Here is a 14,853-nt window from a genome sequence, read left to right on the forward strand (position 1 = left end):
GAGATCTGAGCAGGAAGTGGGGAGTGGGAGGGTTTGGTGGGGGTGGGAGTGGGGAGAGGGGTTGTAAGTTCTGAATGAGCAGCCTGAGCTACAAACCCACTCTGTGCAAAAGAAGCCACAACAGAGCCGTATTGAGAAGAGACATCACAGGAATATTGGTCCAACTCCAACAAGGACAGACATTCGGGAGTTCATCCTCTGTGGGTGTCTAGTTGGGAGGGGTGGAGAGCACTTGGTGGGACGGGGGGGGGGGGGTGTTGGGGGGGTTGGTAACAAAAATGTCTCTGGGTAAAGGGCCGGTCATCATACAGGCCCAAAACTACGGCAAAACACTAGAAGCCAAGTGCAGTCTGCATCAATCGCTGTGGAACTAGACAGACCGGTTTGATGTTTACCAATCTTTTGTTTGATTCCAGGGAACAATAATCCTCCAGAAGGCTAAAAATAAGTGTCACAAACCTCCATGAGAGGATGCAGAACAGAATGGGTGTGACAGTGTTAAAAATGTAACAGAGATTTCACTCATTGACAGGTGATAAAAGCAAATTCAATGGGAATTCTGAATGGAATTTAGAGATATTCAAGATATACTTCACACCCCTCACTGTAACACTCCCTCGTATCACCCACACCCCTCACTGTAACACTCCCTCGTATCACCCACACCCCTCACTGTAACACTCCCTCGTATCACCCACACCCCTCACTGTAACACTCCCTCGTATCACCCACACCCCTCACTCTAACAGCGAACAGGATGCTGGAGGAACTCAGCGGGTCAGGCAGCATCTGTGGAGGGAAGTGGACAGTTGACGTTTCAGGTCGAGACCCTTCATCTGGACTGGAAGATAAGGGAGGTAAAGAGATGAGGGGAAGAGGTGGGGCAGGAGCTGGCAGGCGATAGGTGGATCCAGGTGAGGAGGGGTGACGGGCGGATGGAGGAGGGGAGGGTGGGGACAGCGGCAGAGGCTGGGAGGTGAGAGGTGGGGGGCTGCAGATGATGGAATCTGATAGGAGGGGAAGGTGGAGCCTGGAACCGAGGGAGGGAGGTGGGGAGGGCAGATGGGACCGGGGGGGGGGGGGGGGGGAAGGGACCCGGTGGGGGGGGGGTGTGGGTGGGGTGGGTGGAGGAGGGGAAAGGAACAGGGTGATGGGGGCTGGGGTGGGTGTGGGAGGAAGCAGGTAGATCAGGAGGAGGGAGAAGGGGACAGAGGGGGAGCAGGGGAGCAAATTCTCCAACTTCAGGTGACCTTGTGTGTCGCTCCAGATTCCAGCATCTGTAGCCTCTTGCGTCCCCTTCACCGTAACACCCCCTCAAGTAACCCCCTGCACCCCCCCATCACCGCCGGAACACTGTGTCACATATCCCACACCCATGGAAACAGCCGTTATGTATTAAGGGAATGTTGGGTTCCCCACCTTGTTTCTGCAGGATGCACGGTTCCTACTCCAGTTTGCAAGGTGGGATGGTGTCCGAGGCGATGGAGGACTTCACCGGAGGTATCGCCTTCACCATTGAGATGAATTCCACCAAACCCAAGGAGCTGTGGCACTTGGTGAAGCACGGTCTCAACAAACAGACCATGATCTCCTGCTCCATCATGGTACGGGCCACAGGCAGCCATCTTCCGCACCTTCCTTTTCACCAATGGGGCTCCATCCGAAATTTCAGTCCTCCTCCATTGCTGTTGCCTGGCAACCTCCCAGGATGGGGGCCATCGACTCTTCGGAAGATCTCAGACTCGAAAGTTCCCAGTGTTGGCGTTGCCCACCCCCCCCCCCCCCACTTCCGAGCAACGTTGCCCAGCCCTGTTGCGGCGGGCTATGGGGACGGGGTGGGGCGGGGAGACCGGCTGAGCAAACGGGGCCAGAGTTGGGGGTGGGGAGAGGGAAATGAGGTTGAGTGAACGTGGGAGACTGGAAGTGGGGTGGGGGTTCAGGGGAGAGAGGTAAAGGGGGTGGCACAGAGATGGGGTCTTGGAGGAGATGGTGATGGGTTGGGGTCAGAGTTCAGGGTACAGAAAGAGAGGGTGGTGGTTCATTGTAGTGGGAGCATCACTGACAAAAATGTGTCTGACTAATGTTTTTTTATCCTTTATCCCCATTTTGCTTGGGGTTTTTTGCGTACTTTTTATTTTAAAGCAAAAAAAAACCCCTTAGTTTATTGTTCTCAGTATCCGGGATGTACTCTGGCTACTCTGGGGCCCACTTCTCCCTGGAGCCCTCCTGAGAGCTGTTCACTGCCTGCTCCCTCTCCAGGGATACCTGGTCAGGGACGTAACCCAATGAGGGGCGGGTAGTCGGCTCAGACGGAGCTCTCGTCAGCCCGCTGCCTGTGAGTGGTCACTTCGACCAGGCCCAGGGGCTGACCATCAAGGAGGTCCTCCTGACTGACCCACCCCCCACCTCCGCACCCGGTGCCCAAAGGTCCGGAGTGTGGGGCTGAAGTGCAGCCAGAACTTGAGGAGCATCAAACAGGGGTTGCGAACTGCTCCCATTTCAGACATACATGGAACACGGACTCCAGGCCACAGAAACGGCAGGCAGACTCAAGGGTTATCTCAGCGGGACTTAGGTAGACTCCCAGATAGGTGCGAGAAATTCACTGGCTACTGACCTACCAAGAGTCCAGAACATGTTTCCCAGTTGACCACCCTAGGAGTGCTCAAAGTGGAGGCTTAATTCTGTGTCGAATCCAAACTGTCTGCTATGGGAATGTGTGACAGGACCATGCAGGGGGAGCTTTACCCTGTGCCTAGCCTACACTGCTCTGTGAGCAACAATCTGCTGGAGGAACTCAGCAGGGGTTGAGCAGCATCTGTGGGGGGTGGGGGCGGGGGCGGGAAAGGAATTGTCAACATTTCAGGTCAAAGCCCTGCATCAGGACTGAGAGTGGAGAGGGGCGATGGCCGGTATAAAGGGGAGAGGAAGGAGTGGTGTGACAGGGGCCAGAGGTGATTGGTGGACCAAAGAAGGGTGCAAGATAACGGACAGATCAAGCCAGGAGGGGAGGGGTGGAGCTGGGAGACAGAGGCAGGAGGTTGATGAGCAGGAACACAGAGAGCTGGAATCTGATAGGTAAGGAAGGCGATAATGGGAACCGTCAGGGGAGAGGTGCACGGCAGGTGGAACCAGAGAGGGGAGGAGGGGGAATCAGTGGGTGAAATGTGAGGGTGGTAGGCGGATGGAACCAGGTGGGGTAGGGGAATGAGTGATGGGAGACGCTGGGGAGGGGGCTATGGGAAAGGGGCAAAAATGGGAGGACCAGAAGAGATGGGAGGACTGTCTTCTGAGTGTTGACGGAATGCTGCAGCTTTGTGGCTTTATCTCCCTCTTTATTAGTCACATGTATGTCGAAACACACAGTGAAATGCATCTTTTTTGCGTAGAGTGTTCTGGGGGCAGCCCGCAAGTGTCGCCACGCTTCTGGCGCCAACATAGCGTGCCCACAACTTCCTAACCCGTACGTCTTTGGAACGTGGGAGGAAACCGGAGCACCCGGAGGAAACCCACGCAGACACGGGGAGAACGTACAATCTCCTTACAGACAGCGGCCGGAATTGAACCCGGGTCGCTGGCGTAAAGCGTTACGCTAACCGCTACACTACCGTGCCTGCCGGAAACCAAAGGCCTCTCCCTATTGGCTGCCGCCTCAGGGCCAATTGAGTGAAGAGTGTGAGCTGAAGCGAGAAGGGATGCTGGGGGAATTGGGGACTGAGAGAGGGAGAGGGAACGGCTGCAAGGGAAACTGGGCTGGCACCAGAGGAGAGAAGGGAGAGCGATTGTGGGGAATTGTACTCAGTGCTCTTGAGAAACACTCACCTGTCTCAGCCCCTCTGCTGTGTAGCCCTTGTTATATTGTCCACTGTCGGCTGTTTGGTTTATGGGATTATCGAAGGATGTGTTGGGATGTAGTCCTCAGTTGCAGGAATCATGGAGTGTACATCACAGAATCAGACCCTTTGACCCAACCTGTAGGGTCCGTGTACCTATTGAAGATATTAATTGGTAATTAACTAGGTTACTATTGTCACATGTACCGGAATACAGTGAAAAACTTTGTTTTGCATGCCGTCCATACAGATCATTTCATCACATCAGTACATCGAGGTAGTTCAAGGGAAAAGCAATAACAGAATATAGTGTTACAGCTACAGAGAAAGTGCAGTGCAGGCAGACAATAAGGTACATTGGCCATGATGAGGGACACTGTGAGGTCAAGAGTCTGTCTTTATTGTACAAGAGGCCCATTCAAGAGTCTTATAACAGCGGGGTAGAAGCTGTCCTTGAGAATGATGGTGCGTGTTTTCAAGTGCTCGATGGGAGGGGGGAGCAGAGAGAATGTCCAGGGTGGGAGGAGTCTTTGATTATGCTGACTGCTTTTCCGATGCAGCGAGAAGTGTAGACAGGCTTGTCCCATTTGCCCACGTTTGGCCCATATCCCTCTAAACTTTGCCTATCCATGTACCTGTCCAAATATCTTTTGTCTCCAGGAGATTGGTGTTGGGTCTAAACTTAACCCTTTGGCTTTTCCAGGTCAACAACCCTAAGGAAACTGAGAAGGACCAAGGTCTTGGTTTGCTAGCCTTGCACGCTTACGCCATTGTGGACGCAGACAAGGTGAGTGTCCGATTCGTGGCCAATCAGCACTGGGGGGGACTACGCCAAGTAAAACTCCAATAATCCGGCATGATCAGGACATTGTGGTGCCGGACTCATGGGTTTTCCAAACCATTGAATGTTATTTACATTTAACACCTCAACAATCTCTAAATTCACTTTTTTTTAGATGTTACACAGTATGATAATAAGTTTTCCAATTAACCAGCTAAGTTCAAAGTCGAGTTTATTGTCACATGCACAAGTCCATGTGTGCACAGGTGCAATGAAAAACTTACTTGCAGCAGCATCACAGGCACAGAGCATCAGAGATACAACATTCACAAGTAAAACATAAATTATACAAGAAAGAACACAATTAGAATAAAAGGAACAAAGTCCATTGTAGTGCAAAGTGGTCATAGTGTTGCTATACTGAGGCAGTGATTAGGGTTGTGCAGGTTGGTGCAAGAACCGAATGGTTGAAGGGAAGTAGCTGTTCCTGAACCTGGTGGTGTGGGACTTCAGGCTTCTGTACCTCCTGCCCGATGGGAGCTGCAAGAAGATGGCATGACCCGGATGGTGGGGATCTTTGATGATGGATGTTGCCTTCTTGAGGCAGCACCTCCTGTAGATACTCCCGATGGTGGGGAGGGACGTGCCCGTGATGTATTGGGCTGAGTCCACCACTCTCTGCAGCTTCTTGCATTCCTGTGCGTATGAATCGTCCTACCAGATCAGGTTCTGGTGAATGGGAAGGGAGTGCGGCAAACATCATCTGCTGAGCCAGATGCTGAAATATCGGGATCTGTGAATTGTTGATAGTGGATTATCGGAGCTTCACTGTATGTTGATTGTCCTCACCTCTCCCTGCATGCCACAGGGACGCGGAGAGGTTGTACAACTGCGGGCCACACCGCCAAACAATATGCTGCCTGCTCGCGTTACATCAGTGCGCCCTGCGAGCGTGTGCCAGGACATAGAGGTGTCGGGCGCTGTTGGTGAGGCATGCTGGCAAACGCAGTCCTCTGCCCACTCTGCTGCAGAGTCTCACCCACTTGTTTCCCCATCTACAGGTGAGGATGCCCAACTCCTCTGTGAAACTCTTCCGGCTGCGGAATCCTTGGGGTTGGAAGGAGTACAACGGACCCTGGAGTGACAGGTAACAGGGAAAATCCTTAGCTTCCCTTTTGGGAATTTTGTGCTCATCCAGTCTGGGAAGTGAAGACCTGGGTCCCTTCAAAAAGGTCCAGGACAACATGGGTTAGGGTAAAGCTCCCTCTGCCCTATCCTGCTAAATACTCCAGGAACAAAGATGGTCCCCACAGTGGAGGTCCCTCTATGCGGGGATCTTCTCTTGTACGCTGGGGACCTGGGGTGGAGGGTGTTATGTGGAGCGGTGCCCTGTAACAAGTTTTTAAGTTGCCACACAGATCTCCCAGCCACTTGTCATTTCTGCAGGCTGGAAGAGACCGTGTGTGACATGTACATGTGGGGTTGCAGCCCCCATTTACCTCTCTGAAGAGGCTTCTCCTTGCCTTCTCAGATAAGTTAAGATATCTTTATTAGTGACATTTACATTGAAACACACAGTGAAGTGCATCTTTGCATAGAGTGTTCTGGGGGCAGCCCGCAAGTGTCGCCACGCTTCCGGCGCCAACATAGCACGCCCACAACTTCCTAACCTGTATGTCTTTGGAATGTGGGAGGAAACCGGAGCACCTGGAGGAAACCCACGCAGACACGGGGAGAACGTACAAACTCCTTACAGACAGCGGCCGGAATTGAACCCAGGTCGCTGGCGCCGTAATAGCATTACGCTAACCGCTACACTACTATGCCGCCCCTGGTTACATCTTAGCCCCACCCTCGTAATATTTGGTCACCCAGTGCGGAGGGGGGCGGCTTGGGAGGAGAATGTCCGGATTGCCTTGCTCCTGGGCCCTGTCAAACTGGCCACTCGTGGGACACAGATGGGCAGCAGAGGGCTCCGCTCAAGCCGACTGTTCAGCCAACTTCCGGGGTTAATTTCATTGCCTGGGTATCCCTGGAAAAAAGAACATGTGGTGTCCACGGTCACCATGGAGGTGTTCCAGGACCATTGGGCATCGCAGGGAACCAATTGCATCCTGGATCAGGATGGTACTACTTTAATTTGCTGAAGTTTAGTTGTTGTTGTAGTTTGTAGTAATTTGTTGTAGCGTTGTGGCATTTGTAATAAACTTGATTTTGTTAAAAAAAAGGGCAAGGACAATATGGGTTAAAAATAGAGTAAAGCTCCCTCTACGCTCTCCCATCACACGTAGGGTAGGGCCAGCATTAGATAGGTCCAGAGTAAAGCTCCCTCTACGGTGTTGTGTTAAATATACCCAGTGCAGGGACGGTAATTTTGAGATTTATATTTAGGACCTTGTTTTCTGACTATGTGATTTAACAGATTTGCCATTGTCTTCCAAGACTCATGGAGGTAACAGAACCTTCGGCCCACCGAATCAATGCTGACCGTCCAGCACCCATCTACGTTAATCCCATTTTATTCTCCCCACATCCCATCAACTCCCCCACCCCAGATTCTACCCCTCACCCACATACTGGGGGTAATTTACAGCGGCCAATTAACCAACCAACCCTCATGTGTTGGGATGGAGGAGGAGACCGGAGCACCCGGGGGAAACCCATGCTGTCACCGAGAGAACATGAAAACGCCACACAGACAGTGCCAGAGGACTCTGGTGCTCTGAGGCAATGGCTCTGTTAGCTGCACCAGTCTGCAGCACAACTGTGGCAGAAGTTCTAGTCTGGTGCCAGCTTTGTACCCACTAATGTCTGACATTACAACCTGTGGATGGAGGAACCTTGATGTACACGTTCAAAGATCCTGAAAGTGCCAACATAGGAGATAAGGTGGTGAAGTCAAAGTCGAGTTTATTGTCATACGGACAAGTGCATGTGTGCGCAGGTACAATGAAAAACTTACTTGCAGCAGCATCACAGGCACATAGCATCAGATAAGCAGCATTCACGAGAAAAACATAAACACAATTTTTACAAGAAAGAACACAATTAGAACAAAAAAAGGATATTTATTTATTGGTCCCGTACATCAAAACACACAGTCTTTTTTGCGTTACTGAGAACATGCTGGGGGCAGCCCACAAGTGTCGCCACACTTCTGGTGCCAACATAGCATGCCTGCAACTCCTAACCTGTATGCCTTTGGAATGTGGGAGGAAACCGGAGCACCCGGAGGAAACCCACGCAGACACGGGGAGAATGTACAAACTCCTTACAGACAGCGGCCGGAATTGAACCCGGGTCACTGGCGCTGTAATAGCGTTACGCTAACTACTACAGTGTGGAATATTGGCCTTCATCAGCCAGGGAAGAGAATATAAGAACAGGGACTTCATGGTACAACATTTTAACAAATCTGTTATGCCACACCTGGAGAACTGTGTACAGTTCTGGTCACCACACTATAGGAAGGACATGATTGCACTGGAGAAGGTGCAGAGGAGATTCCCCAGGATGTTGCCTGGGATGGAGGGTTTCAGTCATGAGGAGAGACTGAAGAGGCTGGGTCTGTTTTCCTTGGCGCGGAGGAGGCTGAGAGGGAGAAAAGAGGGTGGCCAGAACCTGGAATGCACTGCCTGAGGGGGTGGTGGAGGCAGAGACTCTCACAACAGTTAAGAGTTATCTGGATGAGAACTTGAATCACTAGGGCAGAGAAGGTTGCAGACCAAATGCTGGAAAGTGGGATTGGAACCGATGGGTAGTCAAAGGTTATCATGGACATAGTGGGCTGAAGGGCCTGTTTCTGCATTGTATGACTCAGACTCTCAGCTCGTTATTCTGCTCTGGATTCCCAACTCCCAGACCCACTCCCCTCCACCTTCTTTTTATAGGTCTTCCACATGGAAGGAAGTCAGTGAGAAAGAGAAGACCAGGCTAAAACTGAAGATCAGTGAGGACGGCGAGTTCTGGTGGGACCTTTACTCCGAACCATTTCTCCAAGCAAGCAGCTTGAGGGCTTTGTTTGTATGAAACGGGAGAGGCGGGAAAGGGGCTTGTCTGGGGCACTGGTGTGGTCTTGTAAAGGGGCTTGAATCGCAAAAGGCTGGTTTGCAGGTGCAACAGGTTATCAAGAAGGCAAATAGAATGCTGGCCTTCATTGCTGGTGGGATTGAATTTAAGAGCAGGGATGGTATGCTGCAACTGTACAGGGTACTGGTGAGGCCGCACCTGGAGTAATACTTTATCTATACAGCACGGTAACAGGCCCTTCTGGCCCAGCGAGCCCATGCTGCCCAATTACACCCATGTTAACCTACTAACCCCCACGTCTTTGGAATGTGGGAGGAAACCGGAGCACCCGGAGGAAACCCACGCAGACACAGGGAGAACGTACAAACTCCTTACAGACAGTGGCCGGAATTGAACCTGGGTCGCTGGCACTGTGAAATGTTACACTAACCGCTACACTACCGTGAAGGAGCTCTAGTCTGTACCAGTCATTGTTCAACTAACCACAGGCAGTAATTGTTTTAAAAACGTCTGCATCTTGTTCCTGTACTCCCTTTTAACTGTGTGTGTGCCCATTTTCCCTTACAATACTTGCTGGAATTCAGAAGAATGAGAGGGGATCTTATCAAAACATGTAACATAATGAAAGGGGTAGATAGGATAGAGGCAGGAAGTTTGTTTCCACTGGTAGGTGAGACTAGAACCAGGGGACATAGCCTCAAGATTCGGGGGAATAGATTTAGGACGGCGATGAGGAGAAACTGCTTTTCCCAGAGAGTAGTGAATCTGTGGAATTCTCTGCCCAGGGAAGCAGTAGAGGATCCCTCATTAAATATATTTAAGACACAGTTAGATAGATTTTTGCTTAGTGGGGGAATTAAGGGTTCTGGGGAAAAGGCAGATAAGTGGATCTGAGTCCACAGCCAGATCAGCCATGATCTTACTGAATGGCGGAGCAGGCTTGACGGGCCAGATGGCCTCCTCCTGCTCCTATTTCTTATGGTAACAGGATCACAGGTGGGGTCACTCTCAGTGGAGGTGGGGGAGGAATCTTTGCTGGACAATTGCCTCTATTGGTTGGTCTCAATTTTTCTCTGATAGAGGGTCCTAACTCCCCACAAGATAAGGCAGCGAGGAGAGAAACCATTGAGATAAAAGGCCGTAGGTGTGAACCCATCGTGCCTTCTGAAATCATCCCTTCTTCTCAAGGTTTATCTCTGTTACCTGTGGTTGACTTGGACGAGGTCACCCTCAATCCTGCCACTGAGAGGGGGGGAGCGCTCAGTGCTCTGGCTCCTCAGTAATGTGGGTCCCTGTGTGTGTGGGGTACCCTCTCCCTTTCACCCAACTGCACGGCCTCACCCACTTCTACACTGAAGAGATCCACTATTGAAGGCCGGTTATACCCCGGGCAGCTGCCATTACAGCCTCCATCAGCGCTACTGCCCCCTGTACACATATCCAGCTCTTGGCCAGCGGGCTAGCAGGGTGATGAGCAGGCAGAATGGCCTGCTGCTGTGTCTCAGGGGTTAATGGATTAAAGGGAGGGGAGGAACTCTGCACAGTTCGACATCTCTGCTTGGAACTAGGAGCAAACCCTCACTGCTCTGTGTCCTACGTGGTGTCTTGGGAGCTTCTGTCAGAGCAAGGGTGCTATATAGATGCACAGATTTGCAGAGATCGCCATTTTCTGGATCTCTCAGTTCCAGCATTGTCTTTTGACTTGCTCTGTGTTCATGCCCATCTTCTTCTACTTACACCTCCTTCAGACAGAGCAGCTGCAATTCACCAGCCTGTGTCAGACCGTAGAGTCTGTCCTAATCCCCACTCTATCCCTGACAACCCCTTTAATCTCTCCAACCCTCTCTTCTTCTGCAGCTTAAAGCAGACTTGACTCCTAACTTTTCCTGTTCCTGAGGAATCAGTCACTGCCCTGAAGCATCAACTCTGTTTCCCTCTCTGGCAGCTCCTTCCATATACGGACCACCCTCTGGGTGAAAGAGTTGCCCCTCACATTCCTATTAAATCTCTCCCCTCTCATCTTAAACCTAGGCTGTCTAGTTCTTGATTCACCAACCCTGGGAAGTAGACCATGTGTATTCACCTGATCAATGCCTCATGATTTTATACACCTTTATAAGATCACTCATTCTTCTAAGACCTCATTCTTCTACCCTCCAATAAATAAAGTCCTAGCTTGCTCAATCTCTCTAGTTTGCAACTAGGGAAGACAAACCAGGGTCGGACTTTCACAGTGAACTATAGGGCCCTGGGGGTGTTGTGGAACAGAGGGACCTAGGGGCACAAGTACATGGTTTCCTGAAAGAGGCGTCGCAGGTAGACAAGGTGGTGAAGAAGGCCTTGGCACACTGGTCTTCATCAGTCAGGGCACTGAGTATAGAAGTTGGGATGTTATGTTGCAGTTCAACAAGATGTTGGTGAAGCTGCATTTGGAATATTGTGTCCAGTTTTGGTCACCTTGCTATATGAAAGATACCATTAAGCTGGAAAGAGTGCAGAAGAGATTTATGAGGATGTTGCCAGAATTTGACAGATTGAGTTACAGAGAGAGGTTGAGCAGGCTAGGACTTTATTTATTGGAGCGTAGAAGAATGAGTGATCTTATAAAGGTGCATAAAATCATGAGGCATTGATCAGGTGAATACACACAGTCTTTTTCCCAAGGTTAGGCAATCAAGAACTAGACAGCCTAGGTTTAAAGTGAGAGGGGAGAGATTTAATAGGAACGTGAGGGGCAACTTTTTCAGTCAGAGGGTGGTCCGTATATGGAACGAGCTGCCAGGGACAAGATGGTCGCCCACCTCTTTGCGGGCTGTGGGTTTGCGAGGAGGGTGCGGCGAAAGGTGCAAGGGTCCTTGTCACGGTTCATCCCCAGCAGTTGTGTAACGGAGGACTCTCTGGTCTCTGGGCTGTTCCCAGGGACACACACAGAGACGGACATCAACTGCTGCTGGAAGGTCATCAACTTGGTGAAAGACGCCCTTTGGTCTGCCCGAAACTTGTTGGTCTCCCAGCACTGCGAGATGTCCATAGGGGAATGCTCCCGACTGGCACATTCCAGGCTGCAGGACTATGTGCTGAGGGACGCATTGAAGCTGGGTGCAGCCAATGCAAGGGCTCGGTGGGGAAGGACTACATTATAGGGTTCTTCTGCCACTGGAGAGGGAGGGGCAGGGACGGACGAGGAAGCCCCTTAGGTGGTGTGAATATGGGATTGAGGTATCACCCCAGGGAGCCACACGAGTGGCATCGGTGCTGTGGGTTTAAAAATAGAGGTAACACTAATGGTTGATCCATACATGAATGTAAAGGTTTGCACTGTTTTATTGTAGAATATAGCTTGTCTTTATGATGAATAAAGTTTATTTTGGTAAAAAAAAGAAAGTGGTTGAGGCAGGTACGTTAACATTTAAAAAGCACTTGGACCGGTACATGGATGGGAAAGGTTTAGAGGGATATGGGCCAAATGCAGGCAAATGGGGCTAGCTTAGATGAACATCTTGGTCGGCATGGACCGGTTAGGCTGAAGGCCCTGTTTCTGTGCTGTCTGATTCTCTGCAGGTGCTGCCTGGCCTGCTGAGTGCTTCCAGTCTTTCTGACAATGATCTTATGCTCAGATCCAATACTTTGGTGACAAGGGAGTGTCTTGAGTTGAGGAGTGTCTCGTGCTTAATATGTTTCCAGGTGGGAACACTGTGCCCTGACTCTCTAACCTCATTCCCATCTCACGCAGGATCCCAGCGGACATTCTCGTTGCAAACTTCACCTCGGTGGAACTGTGCAATCATGACCCTCTCTGCTCACACAGCACGGACTGCGTCTGGGCAATCACCACCCACGAGGGAATGTGGATGTCAGGAATCAGCGCCGGTGGAAACATCGGCAGTGGTACGGCAAGGGGGATGGGGTGTGGGGGCTGGGGGTCTCTTCGGACCACTGGCAGTGGTGGGGAACTAATTGGGAAAAAGTCCCAAAGGACTGGATTATCTGCACTTGGTAAGGCAGGGATTATTCCAATTGGTAAATTGCTTTATTCTTATCACATGGACCAAGATACAGTGAAAGACTTTGCTTTGCATGCCGTCCATACAGATCATTTCACCACATCAGTGCATCAAGGTAGTACAAGGGAAAAGCAATAACAGAATGCAGAATATAGTGTTACAAAGTGCAGTGCAGGTAGACAATAAGGTGCAAGGGCCATGATGAGGTAGATTGTGAGGTCAAGAGTTTATCGCAAGAGATCCATTCAATAGTTTGATAACATTGGGATTGGAGCTGTCCTTGAGCCTGGTGGTATGTGTTTTCAAGCTTTTGTATCTTCTGCCCAATGGAAGGGGGGAGAAAAGAGAATGTCCTGGTTTATTTGTCGGCTCGATACTCAGTGTGACTTTGTTGGGGGACATCCTGCCTGACCAATTTGATTGAATTTATTGAAGAGGTAACAAAATGTGTTGATGATGTCACTACAGTCAATACAATCTCCATGGACTTCAGTGAGGCCTTTGATAAGGTCCCACATGGGAAAGTGGAGCAAAAGTTTAGAGCCCATGGGATTCAAGTTGGCATATTTGCATCATGGGATTCAAGTTGGCATATTTAGATCCAAAATTTGGCAACAGGAGGCAGAGGTGATGGTGGAGGGTTGTTTTTGTGATGGGAAGCCTGTGACCAGTGGTGTACCACAGGGATCAGAGCTGATTGTCATACACAGTAACGATTTGGAAATTAGTAAATTTGCAGATAACACAAGAACTGGAGGTGTTGTTGATATGAGGGGAGTAGTCTTGGGTTACAGAATCAGATTAATCAATTTGCAGAGCGCTGGCAGATGGAAATTAATCCTGATAAATGTGAGGTGATACACTTTGGAATAGTAAGGGTAGGAGGTACACAATGAATGGCAGGGACTTGGGAGTATTGAGGAACAGAGGAACATTGTGTATAGATTCAAGGATCCCTGAAGATGAGATCACAGGGAGATAAGGTGGTGAAGGATGCTTGCCTTTATTAGCCCGGGCACAGAATGTGAGACCATGGAGGTGATAGTACGACTTTACAAGACATTGGCCAGGCCACAGTTGGAGTATTGTGCACAGTTCTGGTCACCACATTATAGGGAGGGTGGGACTGCACTGGAGAGGGTGTAGAGGAGATTCCCCAGGACATTGCCTGGGGTGGAGTGTCTCAGTTATGGGGAGAGACTGGAGAGGCTGAGTCTGTTCTCCCCGGAGCAGAGGAGGCTGAGGGGGGATCTTGAATAAGGTGTACAAAATGATCAGTGGCCACAGAGAGGGTAGATAGTTGGAAATCTTTTTCCCCCGAGCAGAGGTTGAAAACTAGACAGCGTAGATTTAAGATAAGGGGAAGATTTTCTTCACCCAGAGAGTAGTTGGAATCTGGAACGCCCTGCCCGAGGAGGTGGTGGAAACAGAAACTCTCACATTTGAGAAGAATCTAAACGAGCACTTGAATCACTGAGGCACAGAAAGCTACAGATTAACTGCTGGTAAACAGGATTAGTGTGCATGGGTAATTATCTTTTATTCACTCAAGGGATGTGGGTTTTGTAGGCTGAGCCAGCATTTAATTACCTATCCCTAGTTGCCCTAGAGAAGGTGGTGGTGAGCTGCCTTCTTGAATGGCTGCAGTCCCTGAGGTGGGGGTACACCCACAGTGCTGATAGGGAGGGAGTTCCAGGATTGTGACCCAGCCACGGTGAAGGAACGGCGATATATCTCCACATGTGGCTAGGAGAGAAAGATTCCAGGGGGTGGTGGTCCCCAGGCTTTTGCAGCCCTTGTCCTTCCAGCTGGTCGAGGTGGTGGGTTTGGAAGGTGCTGCCTAAGGAGACTTGATGTACTGGTATTGGTTTATTCCTGTCTTGCAAACCGATCGTACAGGTCAATTCATTACACAGTGCAGTTACATTGGGTTAGTACAGAGTGCATTGAGGTAGTGCAGGTAAAAACAATAACAGTACAGAGTAAAGTGTCACAGCTACAGAGAAAGTGCAGTGCAGTAAGGTGCGAGGTCACAACAAGGTAGATCGTGAGGTCATAGTCCAGTTTGATGGTCAGCATGGACTTGATGGGCCAAATGGCCTGTTTCTGTGCTGTGTGACTCTACAGCTCCACACCATCACTGCACTCTCAGTATGAGCACAGTTGCAAACAGTAGGGGCAGCAGGCAAGTTGGATCAGGACGTGT

General features: G+C 50.4%; 1 protein-coding gene across 1 annotated transcript in view; it reads left to right on the forward strand.

Moving 5' to 3' along the window:
- LOC127586255 (calpain-9-like) overlaps window positions 1-14,853 on the forward strand; it is a 54,681-nt gene that overhangs the window by 16,826 nt on the left and 23,002 nt on the right. Inside the window, exons 5-9 of the mRNA XM_052044058.1 lie at window positions 1,433-1,604; window positions 4,537-4,620; window positions 5,676-5,761; window positions 8,505-8,582; window positions 12,377-12,531. Coding sequence (XP_051900018.1) covers window positions 1,433-1,604; window positions 4,537-4,620; window positions 5,676-5,761; window positions 8,505-8,582; window positions 12,377-12,531 — 575 coding nt within the window. The remainder of the gene's footprint in view (window positions 1-1,432; window positions 1,605-4,536; window positions 4,621-5,675; window positions 5,762-8,504; window positions 8,583-12,376; window positions 12,532-14,853) is intronic.

Source organism: Pristis pectinata, chromosome 35 (assembly GCF_009764475.1).
Source record: "Pristis pectinata isolate sPriPec2 chromosome 35, sPriPec2.1.pri, whole genome shotgun sequence".
Taxonomy (NCBI): Eukaryota; Metazoa; Chordata; class Chondrichthyes; order Rhinopristiformes; family Pristidae; genus Pristis; species Pristis pectinata.